Raw genomic sequence first — 20,954 nt, forward strand, 5'->3', positions numbered from 1 at the left:
AAATTGACACTCATCTTTGTCTATTTTTTACTTTAATTTTAACAAATGTTGGTTAATGAGCACTAGACTGCTTTTTTTCACGACATATTATGGGACTTTTTGAAAATTAATTACGAGAGCACGTGTGATATAACGTATGAATATAGGTAGTTAAACACTACATGCCCACATTACATTTGAAAGAATAAACGGTTACATTTTAATATAATTCTCAGTTAAGGCTAAGGATATTCAACAGTATTACATGCTTCATCCATAGTGGAATGCAATGACATCATGATAAATTTTCATTTTCAAAGTGAATGCAACGCAGACGATAAAACTGCATTTCTTCTTTATCTGCCATTGACGGTTGCATACGTAATACATATAAATTGACAATAAATATTTCCGGTTGAAGAGGTCTTCTTTTGCGTATTTCGCATTCCTTAGCTACATCTTAAATTACCGTGAATATTAAGTCAACCTAGGTGCTGAACCTTGAAATTAGTCGAACAGTTCATACGACCGCCGAAAAAGGAAAATAAATATGGCCGCCGGCGTAAAAATAATCGAAAGGCATATAGCGTCTTCAGTCGTCCCCGTGATGGAAATATTTTGGAAACAATAAATTAGTCACATTTTGAGCAATTTCTAATTTTCAGAATGAAGATTACCCAACTTTTATTCGCACAACATATAGGGCGAATGTTTAAAAATCATTGGAGAGTGCAAAGACATCGAAAAATTATACCAACCAATGCAGAAAATGTTTTGAAAGAAAAAGGAATACCGGTTTTTGAATATGAAGACATAATTAAAGATATTCCTGAATTGGAGAGGTGATAGGAATTTTGTTTTGCTTTTTTCATTATTTCTGAATGTATGGGTGCATTCTAGGCTAATTGGGTAAATATAAGGCATATATATTAAATGAAAACCTAGTGGTTTCACAATTGCCACACAAGGCATACTTCTATCGGTTCATTGGTATTTATTTCCGAATTTCCTTATTTAATGTTTTGGAGTTACATATAAACTGATAAGAATTATAGCGCGAAGAGAATGTTCAAATGCGCTTTTAGTTTTTAAAGAACCTTTTACAGCAAAATTGTGGAATGCAGTGAAGATGTACCTGAAGATGACGAAACGTTACATCCATTCTGGAATCCTAGGCCGTGCTACCTTTACAAAAACCACTCCTCTTTGTTGGAGGGTCTAGATCAAGCGAAAAGTTTGACCAATACCGTGGAAATCGAGGACGGCCTTCCTAGTAAGTTACAGGCACTCGCCGAGAAGGTGAATAATGACCTGAATGAGGATTTAGCGAAAAGGTTAGTGCGTGATAATATGCATAGTTTGAATGTTATACTGTAGATACTACTGCCAAGTTAAGTATTTACACTTTCCAGGTGTATATGGACATCACACGTATTTGACGCTACTCAGCAAAAACTTCCAAAACTACATGATCCAGAAAGACCTGCTTGGATATTTCCTCGTGCCTATGGAATCGTCGACAAGAGAAGGAAGTAAGTCTCCATACATTCTATCACAGCAAGTAGTTAGTTGATTGGGCAACGTAATTCCCTTGCTAACTGGAAAGTAAGCGGAAGTGGGTCAACCTTTAATGATTAATTCTTTAAGACTTCTTTGGGAATTTAATTTATATGGTTCAAAACACAGTAATCAACCGCAATATTTGTTTTGATATGGGAGGAGAGTTTACTCTGAAATAAGTCCTTAATTGTTAGAAATCCATGAGTGTGGGATAGGAGTCACTTCGTTTCCTTGTGCTACCATTTGGTTTCCTAAGTTTTGCTGACCGTAAAATCACACAGCTTTAATTTTACATGATGACCGTAAATTTGATTAAAATAGTGCATGATGACTATTTATATTACATACATGAATGTGTAAGTATCGAATGGAATGCTATTGAGAGTGTAGAGCTGGAGTTACCATGAAACATGAAAAAGAATGTCCCTAACTGAAATTTCAGTTTTTTTTTTAAGATTGCGCAATGTAAGGATTATTAATGGCTCCTTTAAATGGTGGAGAAGAAGTCAGTTACAATAAGCCTTGAAAAAAGTTTTCTTTTCACTCTATTGGTCTTCTTGCAATGCTTCAGACATGTTGATCACATGCTGATTTTACCAGGCTTGAGAACTTACACGTGTGTGCAACCAGGTCATTGTTTTTTTTTATTGCCGGGGATTTATTTATTTACCAACAGAGGTACATGGTGCTTAATTTGATTCCTGCATTTGTTCCACGTATGCCATATTTAACCCTATGTACAAAATGTCTGTACCACCCTTTCCAAAGTTAGCTGACCAGCATTTAATATGCAGTATTGTTTTTTTGTGAAGGAAGGTGCCCAGTGGGTAGAATGCTTAACCATGGACTGTAGATGTATTCCAAATTTTGGGTTCTTGCGTGATGCTTTTGGACAGCCTTATCTAAAATCTAAGTGGTAAAAGTTCTGTTTGTTAGAATGTTACAGGAAGCCGAATGGCTGCTCACAGAAAGTAACTGACATCCTTACTCCTAATATGTAACATTCACTGAACTTTGGGTTTATATTATGGGAGCTCTGCCGTCCCCTTGGAAACAACTCAGTTTGGTTATTGTGATGATCATGAATTCCAAAGAAACTGTGGGAGATTTCGCTACTGTAAACTTTTAACGGAGTCATCTGCTAGTATTCATTTCAATGCAATGATTTCAGAGTGTAAAAATCATTTGCCTTGACCGGAACCATGAATGTTTTTATTACATCAGAATAAATGATCGTGTTCACTGTTCCTTGAGGCATTTACATTGAATAAGTATTTTCAGTTAAAAATCCTACTGTCATGCTTACTCTTTACCCTTTCCATTATGAAAGCCAAGAGGAGTAACATGCAATTTTAGAAATGCCATGTTGATTCTCTTGCTTTATTTAGGATGAAATACTGAATTAAAACATTTGGACATTTTGGTTTGCCATATGGTCAGGAGTGATAATTCTAGTAAACTCATAGGCAGTGGCATGTGCATCAGTTGTTGGTGGTAGACAGACTTGTACCACACTGCTAGCAACAAGCCTTAAAAATAGTTGGGACTATTCATTTTTGGTTGAATTTGTTGGAAAGAAGGTAAAAAGTATTATAATGCAACTGCTATTTATTTCAGCCGCCTTATGTGCTTCAACTTAATAAATCTCTGTCAGATAGCAAGTCGAATGAAAAACATGACTTCAAGGTTTATGCTGGAAAATGAAACAGTGTCAGTGCCTTTGGAAAAGAATGGAAGTTTAATTCAACTTGAGTGCAGAGCTGATTTAATGCTGTTAACTCAAGGGCCGCTGGCACCTCACGCGGGTGCTGATGTGGTCAGAAGTACAGTTGACATTCCTCTGCCAGATTTATATCCCTTGGATCCAACAGTTTCCCTTCTTAAGGAAAACATCTATAATCTCCAAGATTCCTTTCGTAAGTTTGTCATGCTTTTTTAACTTGACAGAAATTCTTATGATATTGTTCCATTGATATTTAGAATTGCTCAGAACATAATATTGAGCTTTCACATGTATAATGATGGTTGTTTGTTGTGCCTGTAGTAACTATTGTATAAATGCTGTTGATATGCATGTACATATGTCTTTGGAATGATGGGAGCATGCACTTTTTCACTCCTCAGCTATTATGCCTCATGTCACTGATATGAACCTCCACACGGTGTTTTTCCACTACAATGAGACGGAAGTGAAGAATCTTTTTGACTTGCCTGTTTCTGAGCAGCAATTCTTGGGGAGATCGTTAGTCCATACCTTTGCAGTGGCAGCAGCACAGGCAAGGCATAAGTTTGGGGTATGTAAATTTTTTGGTCTCTCCACCTTTTCCATTTTTTGGAAATCCCTTCTCCTCTGGACAGAGTCCTCACAGGCTTAGTTATAAACCGAGGTATCTATGGGACTTGCTAATGACATCTAACAACCCCAAAGCATACCAGCAGCTCAATGTTGCATTAGGTCATCCCTAAAGAAGACAATTCCTATGCCAAATCTGGTGGCTGTTAGTTGGCAGTCTACTCAAGTGCCATACATGCTAAAAATTTGACACAAAGGATAGAAGTCATCGCTGGTCAACTGATACTGACTCAATTGAAGTATGATTAATTGACTACAACCAGTGCAGGAAATGTAGAATACAAGACTCCTCATCCCTCTCAATGTTTTAGAAACCCCTCTCCATCATCACAATGATTCCATGTGACCTAAGAAGTATGGGCTTGATCAAGGTGGTTTATTTAAAATGTATGAATTGTTTCTTTTTCGAATCACTGTTTATCTTAATGCTCTTACTCATGTTTTCACTTGTCCAGATTGTGAGCCAAATGGATGAATTATTCCACATTCTCTAACCTATGCAATTCTGCTGTGGATTTTTAATCAGCCTTCCTAGTTTTTGGAATCTCATCAGCTTTATTTCCTCCTGATTTATCTTTATTCCATTCTTATGACATCAATCCTTTTACATGCAGCGGTGATAAAAAATTCTTGGCTGCCTGGGAAATTTAAATCTCCATCATCTACAAATATGTCTTTAAACTCCTTGTTGGCTTATATTTATATCCTCAGCCCACCCATGATTACTGCAGTTTCCATGGTATATAAGTTATGAAGCATAAATAGTGCAGGATGCCATTCTCTTCATCCCCTGCCCATTCGTCAAGGATTATAATGCAATAATGAATAAAGAGAAATATGCGAGTTAGTTAGGGTTTATTGTTTAGGAAAAATAATGATCATGGGAGAAAACGATAATTTTGAAAGAAATTCAGCATTAGGAGTAAATTCCGACTCCAAAGGAACAGCTAAACAGAAAATTGCTGTGTATGAGAGATTCAGGTATTTTTTAATTACCCAACTCCCACAATTGGATGAAAATCTTAAACTAGTATGGTTACAAAATATGACAAAATGTAAGGTATTGAACAGATGGAGTTTATATATTTGGAAAATATAAATTTACTTAAAGTAAATCGGAAGGAATTCAAATCCAGGTGATCCGATTTTAAACAAGGATAAAAGTATGTAGCTTCAAATTGGGGTGAGCTTTCAAAAAGAATTACAAGAAATAAAGATGAAACATTGGGAACAATGGATATAAATAGAAATAAGTCATAGGGTTTTGAGTCATGGGTTATGGTGAGTGGTAATTAGTTATATGTGAACATGAAATTGGGTAGTAATGAACCTACAGACAAGGAATACAATGGCAGGAGAAACATGAAGAATAGCTGATGGGAAGATCAGTTCATGGAATGAATGATTGGGTTACATGGAATGCAGGTGCCTCTGTATTGCATTTTAATATGTACCTGAATGAATAATAACAAATGTATCACTATAATACGCTGCTCAATTTTGCTGCTATAAATAAAACTTAAGAGGGTATTCACTTCAATACCAAGCTCACCACTTGTAATGATGTTGATTTGAAAAAAGTTTACCTGTTGTGTTAAATTTGTGAATTTTCCTGATTGGAGTACCATGAATTGTTCACGTTTCTTCTTTAGAGGAGTACTTGTCTGATATTGGTTAGAAATCTTACACTCCATCTGATAATGATATTTTGTAGATTTTCTTGTTAGCATTTTCTGCCCTGATGAATATTCATCCTCTTGATGAATTATACAATTAGGTAGGCAGTGAAAGTATGCCTGAAATATATTTATGCCTTATTTAGCCCAAAGGGTGTGTTACCAGTAGTCCTTGTGTCGTGTAATTTTGTGTTAAAAGAGAGTATCGTATCATTTATGAGATAGGGCTGAATTCCATGTACTACAGGAATTATTTCTCCGTTGTGCTCATAGAAAGTATACATATTCCATTTAAAATCTTTGGAAATGTAACAATTTCAGAGTTTAATAATCGTACGCCTTGATCGGGATTCGAACCCGGATCCCTCTATGTTTGGTCAAGTGCTTTAGCTAGTTAAGCTATCGAGGGATCCTCTTAAACTCCGAAATTTTGGGGGCTTTACAAGATATTGTAATGAAATGCCGTACATACAATGTCACAGGCATTTATAGTCGTGTGCGACGCACCACAGTCCATGACGTTTTAGCCAACAATAAACACTTAGGCTGTTTATACCTTAGACAAATTCCAAAGAAACTGCGGGAGATGCCGCAACAGTAAATTTAACCGAGTCCTCTACATGTTGATTCAGTTAAAAGTTGCTGTTGCGGCATCTCCCACAGTTTCTTTGGACTTTGGAAATGTTTAGTTGTTATGATCATTATAGTTATTTTTATCTTAAAAGACAATATGTGCACAAATAAACTCATTCTGTGAGAAATATGTACTTATGTAAACTTCAAATTCCTTCTCTTGAGTTCCTAGTTGTCATCATTGTGATGCCGGAGGTGAATTATTGATTCCCGCCCAAAAAATTCTTACTGTTAAAAATTGATAAACAGATCTTGATCTTGTTTACTTTCGCCATGACATAGAGTTTAGATGGGACTTTTCCATCCGGTTCCCCGCACATTTCAGGAATCAAATATCCTATCCTAGCAATTTGCTTAATCAATGAGGGAATCTTTCCCCCAAATTCTACTTTCCTGGTGCCCGAATAAGTCATAAGTAAGTCAGTGGGTGGGCTGACTCTTTTGTATTTACGACAAAAGATAGTGGAGGCCATCAAAATTCCCATATTTTAAACTACCATCCCAGCAACGAGACATTTCAGTGTAGCAGCTCTGAAAATTATTTGGATGGGGAAGGTAAAATGAAGTCCACGCACCCTTGCAGTATGAATGGAAAAGAAAATCAGAATGTTATTGTTGATTAGTGTTTAAACATTGAAATAGTGAATGAAACAAACATTTATTTATAACCTTGTGTAAGATTGTTTGTTCTAATCAACAGTGGATATTTGGACATTGAGCATGAATTAGTATTTATTTTTCACTCATTTATCTAGAGGGAAAATGCCTTTGGAAAACTAAGGCACAGGAGAACACATTTTGAAGATTGGCTGAACTCTAATTTGATATTGTTTCACTTTCAGAATGATGTTGGTGAACTTGAGAACCCTGTCACTCTTCAAAGTATCCACACAGATGGAAAAAGGTTTCACTTTTCTATTCTTCAACTGAATACTCTGGATCTCAATGGAACTGTTGGTATCAAAAATATTCTTTGGCATACTCCTTTAATTAACATGTTCGAAGAATGTTGTTATAAGAAGGGAAGACCAGAATTAATAGGATATAATGAAGATGTAGCCAGCAAGACTCTAGCTTTTTATGTTAATAGTTAGAAAAATTAATGTATTATAAGAAAATAAACTTTATTTATCACACTTCGCTTTTTCAATTAATTATCAGTGAACATTTAGAGCTCCATATCTTAATTCACTCTCAAACTGCTCTGCGTTCAATGTTCCGTCGATTGCTTCACAATTCGGATTGAAAACAGAATAAGCACTCACTTCACCCGGGGCTTTCGGACCTGTCCGTGTATTCAACCAAATAAATAACAAAACGGACAAAATAAAATAAACAATACCAAATTCTAATTCGACCGCTATCACATATAGTAGCACCCACAATAGAATATATAAACCATTCTTCACTCTAATGAGATGATGAAATCGTTCATTTTTACTATAATCGGGAATATGTTCCGCTGGCGTCAGGCTCAGCTGTTCTGGTTGCATTAAATGTTCATCCTAAAAAGTACAGAGGTGCTCATTACGTAATTACAAAAATTGGAATGGTGAAGATTCAGAATTTGAAACAACGGATTTAAATTAATACCTAAGGCAAATATTAATTGCCTCGATATAAAGCTTTACTGTAATAACAAACCTCCAGAGATATTGGTTCTGAAGTTGTTTGCCTCTCCCTCTTCCAGAAGTTAATCGCAGCAATATCATGTAAAAATGTCTTTGCGGTTTCCATTTGCTTCTCTCGTTTCTTCCGTAGTCTATAAGCTGCAAGCTTTTCCTCAATATCCATTATTCCATAACGGAACTTTGTACTTTACACTTAAAGAGCATTTAGTTTTGACAACGCTGGATGAGCTATCTGACAATTTATTGCCAAGTAGGGCAAAGCAAGCAGGTGATCTATAAAAGGAATGAAGATATAAACAGTGTGGTTTGCATGTGCTGTCCTGGCGATAATCTTTAACCTTCTATCTATAATCATACGTACACAATTTCCCTTTAGTGGGATTTTAATTTTTCCGTCTTCGTGCGCTATTTATAACATCTCTGCTCCTAGCTGTCGAGAATGTGTGGTACATGTGGCAACCATGTTGGTACCGCTGCAACGTCGGAAGATCATTTTCCACAACATCGTATCCGTGGTTTCCAAACGATACTCTCGAAACATGCGACGGACGAAATAAAATTCTTTGAAGGATGATGATTGCAGCGGTGCAGTTAAATGGATAATGTAGCTGTTAGCAACTCGATAGAACGTAATGTTAATCCAAGTGTTTCGGATGCAGATTTCATCCGTCAGTTGCATTCTTATCCATTTCTCGTGGAGACTACTTTCGGTACTTCTCTGCATTGCCGAAGTTGTTTGGTAGTCATTATAACTACCAAAATGTTTATTATCACCATCACGTATAAGCAGTGTAGTAGAAATTTGGGAAATCAGGCAAGGAAAGAAAAATTAGCCAAGAGAATACATGCCACGTCGAACCTTGTAAATTGGGCCCTAGCGTAACGTTCCCATATAATATGCTTGGTTAAATTTCTTGTCACTGCATGAATTAAGCTGTCCGAAAGCGGATGTTAGACCTTGGACCAATGATCGTAGCACTGTTGTAAAATCGATAATCATGTTAGATTCAGGAAATATAGAGTTCATTGGCGAAAAGCAAAGTTTCCTTTCCCGTTCCATTTATTAGAGATTCAACTCTCCTGTTACGTGAAAACCAAACCACCGATTGCGTTTTACTATGGATAACTTATTGCCAATCGACGGTTTTGATTTCTTGTCGCACAGTCACCTATCATGAAACTACCCATTTGGTAGAATTTTGTCAATACCTTCCTTGGTGATCTAGGGCTTGCTTTGTGTCGTGGGGATTAAAACTACTTTGACGCGAACATTATTTATATCCGAGATATATGTTATTCCACTTGCATGAGCAATGGAAAAATTATGTCCACGTCTTTGATAAAATCTATACTATAGTAATTTCTTTAGCATGAAATCACATTTCATGAAAATATACCATTTCATTCTCCAGTGAAATGAACCTCCTATTTGATCGCCTTATTTGGTGCCAACCTCTCATTTCTGCCTTCAAATATTTCGCTTCCTTGCTTCGTAGGATACCGATTAATGCTAAAATGAGTAATTCATGGTGGAGTCGCACTCCAAGTACTTCTTTTCTTGAACACATTTAAAATAGTTACCTGTGATAAGTGCCGACTTTAAATACCACCATCATGCCCAATTTTTCACTATATTCTATGCGAATTAGTGTTCTGATTTTGGAACATTAAAATTCCATGTTGATAGAAGTAGATTCCCAATCACTGTCCAGAGAGTAGAGTAGCATATGTAATTTTTCATTGTTCACCAAGGAAAGGTACTTGGTCCAAGGTGCGGTCTACATTCACCTTATAAATCAATCAACAGGTTAAATACAGCAGGATTTATTGGTGAAGATAAGTGGAAGGAGGGTATTTAATGTCGAAATAATGAAAATGTATAAAGAGAAGTGTCAGCCTAATGAGATGGAATTTTTGGCTTTTAATTTGAGGTCCCATGTTTGAGTGAAGTTGATGAATTTGCAATTCACCAACTTCATCCTTTTTATTACTGGCAGTGTTCCACTTCCTCAAGTTACTACTCCAGGTGGCATTTTGATTTGTTGGGGACTGAGCACTGTTTAACTTCAAATAGCCACTTAATACTAAGAATCATCAACTCCAAATATGCCCTAATTCCCTTCATTTCTTTCAACATGCTCATTCTTTTCCTTCTCTCAACTCACTTTAAAGTGTCTCCTCTATCGCAGTCTTCTACTTTCCATTTTCACACTACATCCTCCCCCTTCTTTCCTGGATTTCTTCCAGCAGCCTTCTCTCTACCTAAACCATTCCTTAAACTTATGGGCTTTTCAGCTTTGATTAAACTTTGTGCTTTTTGCTTACTAAATATGGCAGGCAGCTCAGAAAAAGGGGCTGGTTTTGCTGCTCTGATTTGGAAATTTTGTATTCCAAGGTGAGCTCTACACTCGCTTATCAAATCAATTAACAGGTTGAATACAATCGGAATTCTAGGAAGGAATGGGGGGCATTAATTCCTAGGAATAAATGTCTAATTCTTGTATTTCTAGCAATATTGATGTTCATGGTACCTCTATTCTGCTAGCCACCATAAGCTAGTCATGTGGCTTGTGATGTGGTGATTATTCAATAGGCATGCAACATCAAAAATTAATGTTGGTATGGCTTTCATTGAAAAGACTACTATGAAGTAGATAGTTCTAAAATCCTTGTTTCCATATGAAATATGAACTACAAGCCTCAGCCTTGGCCATTGCAAATGAGTGGCATGAATTATCCAATATTTTTTTGTTATATCCCTGTATTAGTATGAGTGACCAACCATAAGGTTGGTTACTATGAACAGATTTTTATTAAATGGTATCAGCAACCTTAGGTGTGATATTCTAGGTCTGCAGTAATACAAACATATTAGTCCCGCCACATTTCACCTTAAGTAGGGAAAATTACCCTCAAAAGCTTTGCCTGCATGCTGATTATGCCGCTTCATTATCACGTAATGTATGTAATTAAAGTTGATTTCAGGTGGTTTCAAAGGGTTGTAATTGTTTCCCCTTGTTTGTCCTTGGTAATTTTCATTATTATGATCTTTAAAATCCTATTACCTCATAATATCTCCTCTGTTAACTTTTCTGCCTTATTTAAAATTCATTCAGAAACTTCCACCATATTTAGAGCCTCTCAGTCCTTCTCACTTTACAATTAATTTTCTCCCTTTTCTCAATATTTACCTTAGAAGGGCTCAATACTTCTTCTCATACTGAAAGATCATATTTTGGATTTGCACTAATTTATACGCCGTATTAAAATCTTTGTTAGCCTTTTCTCTGTCTATACTTAGTGTTTATACTGCCAATTTCTGTTGTCTTGCAAATGCTTCTTTCACTGATTCAATTCTCATAATGTTCATGCTATTACACATATTTTATTCCATAATACTGCCCAAATACGAGATCTATTTTGCCTGCTCCAATTTATTCCTTCAAACTTTTATGCAAATCTTATTACTTTGGTATAATTTTAGAAAATCTTTATCCCATATATTTTTCATTGCTTCTGTATCCTCAATGATAACTAAAACCCCTTGGCTGTCTGATTAAATATTGCTTATTCATCTGCAAATCTAACTGGTTTAATCACCTCACTGCCCACTTTCATTCCCAGTTCAAGATCTTCCCATGAGACCATAAACATTTTCTCTGCGTCTGATTTAAAAATCATGGATGATAATAGACAACCATATCTCACTACCATGTCTACCCACAACTGCCTCAATTCTCCATTGTGCCATCTGATTCATATGCTAGCTTCAAATAAGTGACCCTCCAATCTACTCAACAATACTTTCGTCACCATTGTCTATTCTACTCTTTCAGATGACTAGACCAAAACTGATTTTTGCCTAGGGAGTTGTTTGCATACTACTTGAATGTGGACTATGTTTCCATTAGAAGTTCCATGTAATCTTGAATAGTTAATTCTCAGTACTACCACTGTCCAAATAGAACTTGAGTTTGTAAACTGCCCACAATAATATTTGATAAAATATTGAAGGTAACAAAAATTCTCCAACTGTCAATGTCACTAACCACTTGGATTTGTCCTCAGAAATTGTCCTAAAAACAAAATCAGTAAAATTAAATTTGAATTTTCCTTGTTTCAAAGGTAGCATAATGCAAATGAGTTCTGTGTTTTTTTAGCAAACTATGAGCATAAAATAAATCAACTGGGCCAATATTTTACATGCAAGTAAAGGGTAGAGAATTTCTGATAAAAGGAATGGGTATTTTGGTTACTTGTAATGATAAACAGTTTCATTGCATTCTGTTCACAATAAATGGGGAAATTCCTGGGATTAATAATAAATAAATTTTATAATGTCAAGTTGAAAAGGTGGCAATCCATAATATCCATCTTCCCCTTCACGAAAGGTGGAATATATCTGTTTGGGAAGTGCTGATGATTACTCTATGTATTGCTTATAATATGAATTCTTTTTCCTGATGTATCCCATTAAACCCTCTCTCAACTCTTGATGTACAATAAAATAATATTATTGCTTGGTGTCAATAATGGAATATTCATTATCACTAGAAAAAAACAGTTTGAGAAAATAAACCCCTACCTAGACTCCTTGCACCTTGGAGGGATTGATATAAACACAGTAATCCAAGTGCAGTAAGAGACATTCCAACAATATTCTTGAGACTATTTGAACTAGGAACACATGCAAAATATTTGCTGAATCCTAAGAAAAAACTTGCCTTCATCAAGCAAATGGATGGTGAATGTTGGACTAAACAATTTAAGGAAAAATGTTATTTAATAGAGCTAGATCCCTCCTTGAATGTCTCAAGCATTTGGGCCACTGAGAATGATATGCTATCTGAACTCAACAAATCATGAAGGTAAACCACCTGATTCATTAAAAAATGTTATGAATGAAGAGAAAATTTTAAATGATTGTTGGAGGAAATTGAATGGTGCTACATACAGATTTCACCCCAATTACTGGGCAAATTCAAATCATATGAATTGACTGATAATGTTAAAGATATGATTTTCCATATTATCATGATATGCAAGACGTCAGATTGACGATAAGGGAACTTGACGGTTGTACAATCAAATGGCTACAGGCTGCATGACCTGTATTTGTGATTCATAAATTCTGGAGATTAAGCATTATCTTAATTGTATCATAACCCATTCTCTAATACACTGAAATGACTCTCAAATCAAAATCTAATCCATGGTACCCTTGCCCTTTTCCCATTTACTGTTCCCATAGTTTTGTATATTGTCTTGAAATCACTATTTTGGTATAATCCCAGTTTCCTTCTATCATACCCATCTCTCTCCACTCTTTCATAATTATTTTGTTTCCGCCTAGTTCTCCTTCCTTTTTGCACTTGTTAAAGCCTCTACATTCCATTTTTATCATCCCTTATTTATCCTCTTCAGTCTGATGTTACCCTTCATTAGTATTAAAATATGATCTGCATCTGCTTCCAGGAAACTGGGCAAATCAATCACACTATTCCTAAATTTGTGCCTAATCATAATATACTATAGTCTAACTGGTACCTCTATGAATCCCCATGAATTTTCAATATTTATGTTCCTATGCCTATTGTGGTTTTAAGACCGAGTGTTCATTATGATTAAATCATTCCTCCTGCAGATCACTATTCCATTGAACCTACCAATAGCGTAGTGGGTTCAATGGAATCATATAAGGATATGAAATTTAAGACAATACCAAGGCATCAGTTACTTGAAAACATTAAGTTTGAGATATCTACGAGGGTCATCCGGAAAGTAGTACCCGTTCGTGAAATAAAGACACAAAAGTAAATATTAACAAACATAAAAAATTTTATTTGAAAGAGGATACTTTAAACTACTTCTCAACATAATCTCCAAGCAAATTAAGGCATTTGTCATAACGTGTGACAAGTTTCTGTATTCCTGCTGCATAGTCCTTCGCCGCCAGCTCATTGAGATACGCGAGGGACCCATCTTGCACAAATTTTTGCATAATGCAGATGGTGTTTAACAATTTCATGAACAATTGTTCGAGAAACATTGGGAAAATGCTCACAGATGTCATCAATTGTGACGCGCCGATCGTTCCTCACGAATTCGTCAACTGAGCTCACCAGTTGGTCTGTAATGACAGACGGTCTCCCCGAACGCTCATCGTCGTGTGTGTTCCCCCTCCCCATGTTGAAGTTGCGACACCACCGCCGAACAGACGACTCGTCCATTACATTGTCTCCATACACCTCCTTTAATTGGCGATGAATATCACATGGGCGAACGTTTCTTGCATTGAGGAATTTAATCACTGCCCTCACTTCACAACTGGCGGCGTTCTCAATTTTTTTAAACATTGTAAACAATCACAGAAACAACACAGGCAATGCTAGCGTCACGCAACTTGGCTCAGAGAAGGCAGACAAGCCACTGAAGCTATCTGACCTCGTCCAGCGGCTACTCGCGTCGTCAGCACTTCATGCGGCACGAACGGGTACTACTTTCCGGATGACCCTCGTATAAATGATGAATCTACTCTTTGTGAGAAGTTCTGTCCCAGTTAATGATTCATACATGCAATTTTAATGGGATTTTTTTGTGAATTTAAAATTTAGCTTCTATGTATTCAACCAGGTAAGGTTTGAAAGGGAAACAGTAAAACTGCTTTTAAACTGTTGAAGACACAATTAAGAGTAAGAAAAATAAAATCCCACAACGTCCAAGATGCTAATGGACAGATACTGACAGAAGATGAAGACATTGGAAAGAGATGGAAGGGATACATTGAAGATCTCTATCAAGGGCCCAAACCACTTGAAGGTGACTTAATTAAAGAAGAAAGTTTGATAAAAGAAGACGAATGGGGCCAGGAGATACTGAGAAGTGAATTCGACCAATCCGTGAAGAAAACAACAAGGCACCAGGAGTTGTTAAAATAAATGGAGAAATTATCAAAGCTCTTGGGGCTAATGCATAGGATACCCTATTTGAAATAATGAAAGATATCTAGGACAGTGAACGACTAAGTAAGGACTTTGAGAAGAGTGTAATGATGCAATACCGAAGAAACCTAGAACTGATTGATGCGAAGAGCACAGAGCATTGAGCCTTACTTCTCACAAATTGAAAATACTTACCTATAACATAAACCTTAGGTAATCAGCCGAAGAATAGAAGGAAAGGTAGAAGAAAGCCTCTCAGAAAACCAATTCGGATTCAGGAAAAACCGAGGAGCAAAAGAGGCAATACTGAGCTTGAGGGTACTGGCCGAAAAATTGATCCATGTAAACAAGCCATTATATGTGGCATTCGTAGACTTGGAGAAGGCCTTTGACAACGTAATGGAACAAAATGTTCAAGATACTAGAAGCGCTTGAAATGGACTACAATGACAGAAGAATAATCCATCACCTCTACAGAAATCAAATAACAACAATCCAAAAGAAAAAAATGAAAGGAAAATAAAAGCCAAAATAGACAAAGGAGTTCAACAAGGATGCAACCTCTTGCCAGCACTATTTAATGTATATGTTGAAGAGGCAATAGAAGAAGCACAAGAGTTGGGCATCAAAGGAGTCAAGGTAAATGGCGAAGGAATTAACAAGCTGCGGTTTGCAGACGACATCGCAGTAGTAGCAAATACGCGAGAGGACCTACAAGCAAACATGAATTCAATGGGCCAAGCACTGAGGGAGTATAATATGAGCATAACAAGAAGAAAACGAAAATCCTTGTGTGTGGAAGAGAGAAGTTAAATGCAGATATAACAATTCAAGACGTGAAGCTATAGCAAGTGGAATCCTTCATCTACTTGGGCAGCAGTATGGAACTTGGGATGGGAGAAGCTTGACCGGCATCAAGCAAAGAATAGCCCAAGCAAAGAAGGCGTTCAATGAGAAGAGGCACCAACTATGTTCAAAGAACATAAGATTGCAAATAAGGAAGCAGCTTGTCAAAACTTTCACATAGAGCATGGTACTCTACGGATTGGAGACATGGATTGTTGGAAAAGTGGACTAAAGAAGAATAGGAGCATTTGAAACCTGGTACTGGAGGATAATGCTGGAGATTAAATGGGCAGACAAAGTGAGGAATGATGAAGTATACGTATACTCGAAGAGCAGAAGAGAAAAAAACATTTGGAGATGTCTATGGCAAAGAAGAACTAGATGGATTGGACATACCTTAAGGCACAATGGATTAGTTGGAAACATAATACATGGAAAAATTGAAGGAAAGATCATGCGAGGAAGGTCAAATAACAAGTACATAGGGCAAATTAAGAAGGATGTAAAACAGGGAACCTATCAGAGGGTGAATGAATTAACACTAAATAGGGAAAAATGGAGGGCTGCAGTAAACCAATCTTAGGATTGAAATACTGATTATGATGAAATCCATCCAGAGAGAATCCTGATTTATTCTTCCTATTAGAACACATTCATATAAAATCTTTTTGTGATATAAAATATTGCAAATTACTAATTTACAGTTTCTCTTAGGCCTTCAGTAGTGTTCTTTGTCAGGAAATTGATTGCAGTCATGCACTCATTATTTTTTCTCTTTCCCAATTATCAAGCCATGGAAAAGAATTTCTGATGACCTTACAGTTCCTGAAAATGTAAGTCACAGACTAATTGGTTCTCCAATTATATGAGTAACAATACAATTTGGGTCTTTTGGAATGCTCCTTTAATATCTCCGAGTTACCCATGTGTTCCCATTGTAGCCCATGGATTTTATTCGGAAGAAGTACCATATGATGTTAGCCCATGGATGTCAGCACCTGTTCATCCAAGAAGAAAGATAGTTTTAAGAACCAAATTTGCCAAAATGTCATTTTTCATAGATCCTTCCAATGCAAAACTGCAATTGGTTGTGTGCATGTATTAATAAAAGGCAGAAACATGATGATCATGGTATGGTCTGCCATCTTACCAGTTCTACTGGTACTATGTCCATCTTTGCTGAAGTCCATTAAAGCAACATAAGTCAAGGTGGCGGAACAAAGGGACAAACTTTTTTAAACTGGCATTCTATTCTACGAGAGGATGCAATGTTGCTCTAACTCCAGACCAATGCAGTAACAGTAAAGCCTTATCCAATGAATGTAAGGTATATTAATGGAAATTGATTATCAGTGAATGCAAGATTCTGTTGAGGACATGGTATACAGCAAATAAAGTCTTATGAACCAAAAGGTACATGCAAAGATGAAATAATGGTTAAGTACTGAGATTGCATAGTGTAAATCCGATTTAAAAGGTCAATATATTTCACAATTATTGTAAATAAATGCCAAATGTAAGTGAAGGCACAAATGTGTAATTTTCTGTATGATTATTTTTACTTAAAATTACCTGTTTCTCAAAATTTTGGCTGAACTAAAAATCAAAACTTCAATTTATCATGAAGTCCTTAATTTTAATGGGGATAGGTAAATTCTTTTGGCAACAGAACATACAAGAAATATTTTAAATATCAAATTGACTTATATAAAATAACTGTATTATTTTACAAAATATAAGTCAGCATTTGACAGTTAAAAATATTGTATTTTTTCAGTTAATTCAATAATTATGCATCCAAATGACATAAGATAATTAAAGTCAATATTGCTTTTTGAATCAATAATTAGACTAAGTCGGTAAATATCTGTAAAATTGTCCAGGTAATTTAGCAGGGATTTCAACAAAATACATTTATGTGAATGACAACTCAGAAGAAATCACACAATATATCCTCTCTAGATACTCACACTTCCATTAGATTAAACACTTCAAGCTCTCTATTACTCATCTGAGTTGCCAAGTATTAAGAAAGTACTTCGAAATTATGTAATATTTATATGAGTATATTTGACACCCTCATATATGTGCCCATGAATGCATGTAGCATTCACAAAAAGCTTAATTAAAAATCATCAAAAAATAGAATTTCTACATGCAGGCTGGTATTTTAAAATGAAGGATTGTAGAAATAAATATGGTACGTATAAGCTAATAATAATACAGACAAAGTGAATAGACTGGAGGATATTATAGGTTATTGTAACATGCTTACATGGGAAGGACCAGAAGTACCCGGTCTGACCTGAGAGATGGTGGTAGTTGTTAAATAAATATCACTGTATTAAAAAGTATGCAATCTATGAAGCATATGCTTCAAGTTCAAAAATGCTACATTGTTTAGTGTTTGTTTGACAGCCATCAATAGTGAACGTTTTCAGTGAATTTTTTAAAATAGAGAAAATTGGTCATCATTATGTGATACAATACTTTCATTTGAAAGGCCTCAGCCCAACCGATATAAAAGCTGAACTGGTTTTTGTTCTGGGTGAGTCAGCTCCTTTGTTTACAACAGTAAAATATTTGGTAGCAGAATTTAAACAAGGCCTTACAAGCCCTCAAGATGAGCATCGCATTGGTCGACCAAATGAGGTGATGACACCAGAACCGATGAAGAAAATCCACCCAGTGATACTGGATGATCATCAACTGAAACTGCGCAAACTAGCAGGCATAGTGGACACTTCAAAAAGTGCAGTACATCACATATTAACTGAAAATTTGGACATGAGAAAGCTGTGTTCAAGATGGGTGCTCACACTCGAGCAAAATCAGTGTGGTGAAGATGTTTCAATTGAGTGTTTGGCAAAGTTTCACAGCAACAAAGCAGAATTTTTGTGCCGTTTCATAACCATGGATAAAACATGGGTCCATTTCTTCACACCCGAGACAAAAGAACAAGCAAAACAATCGATTTATAAGCGAGAACTGCCTCCAAAGAAGGCAAAGACTGTTTCATTTGCAGGTAAGGTCATGGCATCTGTTTTTTGGGATGCGCATGGGATAATTTTTATTGACTACATTAAAAAAGGAAAAACTATCAATGGCGAGTATTATGCTTACTTATTGCAACGTTTGAGCGAAAAAATCGCGCAAAAGCGGCCTCATTTGGCTAAGAAGAAAGTGTTGTTTCATCACGGCAATGCACGAGCTCACAAATCCATTATTGCAATGGCCAAAATTTATGAATTTAGGTTTAAATTGTTACCGTGTTTGCCATATTTAGCCACTTTGCATTATTATCTGTTCGCAAACTTGAAAAAATGGCTTGGTGATCAAAGATTTTCCCACCGTGAAGAAGTGATGTTGGCAGTTAATGGATATTTTAAGTAGCAATACAGTTCTTATTATAAAAAGCTTATCGAACGAATTGAACATCCCTGGGAAAAGAGTATAGAGCTAAAAGGAGATTATGTTGAAAAATAAATTTTCTTCCAAAATATTTATGTTTTCTTTGTTGGGTTGGGTTCTTTTGGGAACGCCCTTGTATTCATAACCTCTAGAGTTACAAGGAATTTGAGCTACCTGCATATCATTACTTGAGTTTCATGGGGTATCAACAAGTTTCTTTCAAACAGTAATGAGGACAATGGCCTTGCATTTCCATGGAAAGTTTGGTTAAGTCAAGTTTGCGGCCCTGGTGGCGGCGGGGTAACGTCCTCGTCTACCAACCCAGAGGTCGCGGGTTCAATTCCCGCCTAGGTGGATTTTCCTCCATCTAGGGCTTGGTTGTATGTGATTGTCTTCAATATAATGTCTGTAATGTAAGGGTTAGTTGGAAGAAGGGACTATAAGTCTCAACCTCGCCCAATTAAGTCGATAAATAAATGTTGTTTTTTCCAAAAAACCGACTTAGGTCTATGGGCCACGAAGTTTTAATCCCACTGTGCATGTGGTATTTTTTGAAAGAGAAGTTTTAATCACACTATGTTATTTTTTCAAAGAGCCTCTCTCAAGGGGCCAAAGAGGCGCGTGTGGCTGGGAAGCCGCGGTTCGCCAACCACTGGTTAAGGCTACCCAGTTGTTTTGAACTAATCGAGCAACAATGGTATTATCCTGCATGGTTACGCTACTTGCACTGCATAATGGTATTGTAAAGTTACATACCTTAAAGGATAAAAACATATGGGTAATTTTTATGAAAATCAACTTAATGTTTTACAATTGATTTCATTGTGCATCTTTGTTCTGTTTGGCCGGAGATGCGGAGTTACAATTTTTGTGCCAATATTTTTTCGTTGTCTCTTCTGCTTAAACTGCAGCTCATAGGCCATTCTTTTGTAAATATTAAAGTATTGCCTAAATACTTCAATCAATGTTTTAAATAAAACAACCCTAATGGCGTAAGACATAAAAAATATGATTTCCTTTGTGAAATGAATGAAATAATTTTCAGGTATCATTATCAAACAATAAAGTTCTCTCTTTGGAGATAGAACCCCATGTAATAGTCATAATAATAGTCATACAAATATTTAGGCCTATAATACTTAACTAGGGATTTTGGGGGTGGAGTTCAAGTAGATACTGTGACGTGGAAGGCTTTTAAGTATTTCATTGGGTAATCAGAAATTTAAAAGGAAGTAGCGTAGCCACAAAAGAAAAAGTATCTAATATTCTGATTAGCCCAGACTTGGGATACTCATCTGTAGAATGGGATCCATATGAGGTGATACATATTAAAAAGATAGAAAAAGTGCACAAAAGGCAGCGAGATATGTACTTGGAAGGTACAAAGGGCCACATAGGGTAATGGAAAATTCGGGTATTCTGAAATAGGAGAGTTTGGAAAATAGAAGAAAAAGGAATAAGTTGGATGCAATGTAAAGAATAATTAAAAATGAGGAAGGGTGGGAAGATTAATGGAAGGAGGTATAAAAACTAAGTTTTAAGGGAAAAAACGACCACAGTTTTAAAATAAAAATAAGAACATAAAAAATATTAAAAAATATTGATTTTTAAACTGAAGTATTGTTGAATGGAACCAGCTGCCTGATGGAGGGTTGTTTGAGCCCTTTCCAATAAATATTAGCAGTTTTAAGAATAGCTGTAAAGCAACCTCAGGCCAAAGGACTGGGTAATAAACTTTATTTGTTGGTGATTATTTTATTTATTAAAAATATTGTTCTGTGCGTGATGTGGATGACGTGAGAAGTTGGATTTTAAAAGTATGTGGTGTCATCACGGTGTGTGATTTTGGAAGGGGTATGATGTAGAAAAGTGTGTGATTTTGGATGGAGTGTTATGTTTGGACTGGTTTAAATCATATTTAACT

General features: G+C 36.1%; 2 protein-coding genes across 2 annotated transcripts; one reads left to right on the forward strand and one right to left on the reverse strand.

The window, feature by feature from the left end:
- Nucleotides 1-115: 115 nt before the first annotated feature.
- On the forward strand, nucleotides 116-7,337 carry mRpL37 (mitochondrial ribosomal protein L37). The gene is made up of 6 exons (XM_071597832.1): nucleotides 116-821; nucleotides 1,086-1,313; nucleotides 1,392-1,511; nucleotides 3,157-3,455; nucleotides 3,664-3,833; nucleotides 7,044-7,337. The coding sequence occupies exons 1-6, from the start codon at nucleotides 646-648 to the stop codon at nucleotides 7,293-7,295; spliced, it is 1,245 nt and encodes a 414-aa protein (XP_071453933.1). The 5' UTR covers nucleotides 116-645; the 3' UTR covers nucleotides 7,296-7,337.
- Saysd1 (SAYSVFN motif domain containing 1) lies at nucleotides 7,309-8,322 on the reverse strand. The gene is made up of 3 exons (XM_071597833.1): nucleotides 8,194-8,322; nucleotides 7,846-8,105; nucleotides 7,309-7,706 (listed from the first exon to the last, which is right to left on the reverse strand). Exons 2-3 carry the CDS (start codon nucleotides 7,993-7,995, stop codon nucleotides 7,359-7,361), a joined length of 498 nt encoding a protein of 165 aa, XP_071453934.1. The 5' UTR covers nucleotides 7,996-8,105; nucleotides 8,194-8,322; the 3' UTR covers nucleotides 7,309-7,358.
- Between the last annotated feature and the right edge of the window lie 12,632 nt (nucleotides 8,323-20,954).

The sequence above is a fragment of the Hetaerina americana genome, unplaced genomic scaffold, assembly GCF_022747635.1.
Source record: "Hetaerina americana unplaced genomic scaffold, ioHetAmer1.1.p SCAF_9, whole genome shotgun sequence".
NCBI lineage: Eukaryota > Metazoa > Arthropoda > Insecta > Odonata > Calopterygidae > Hetaerina > Hetaerina americana.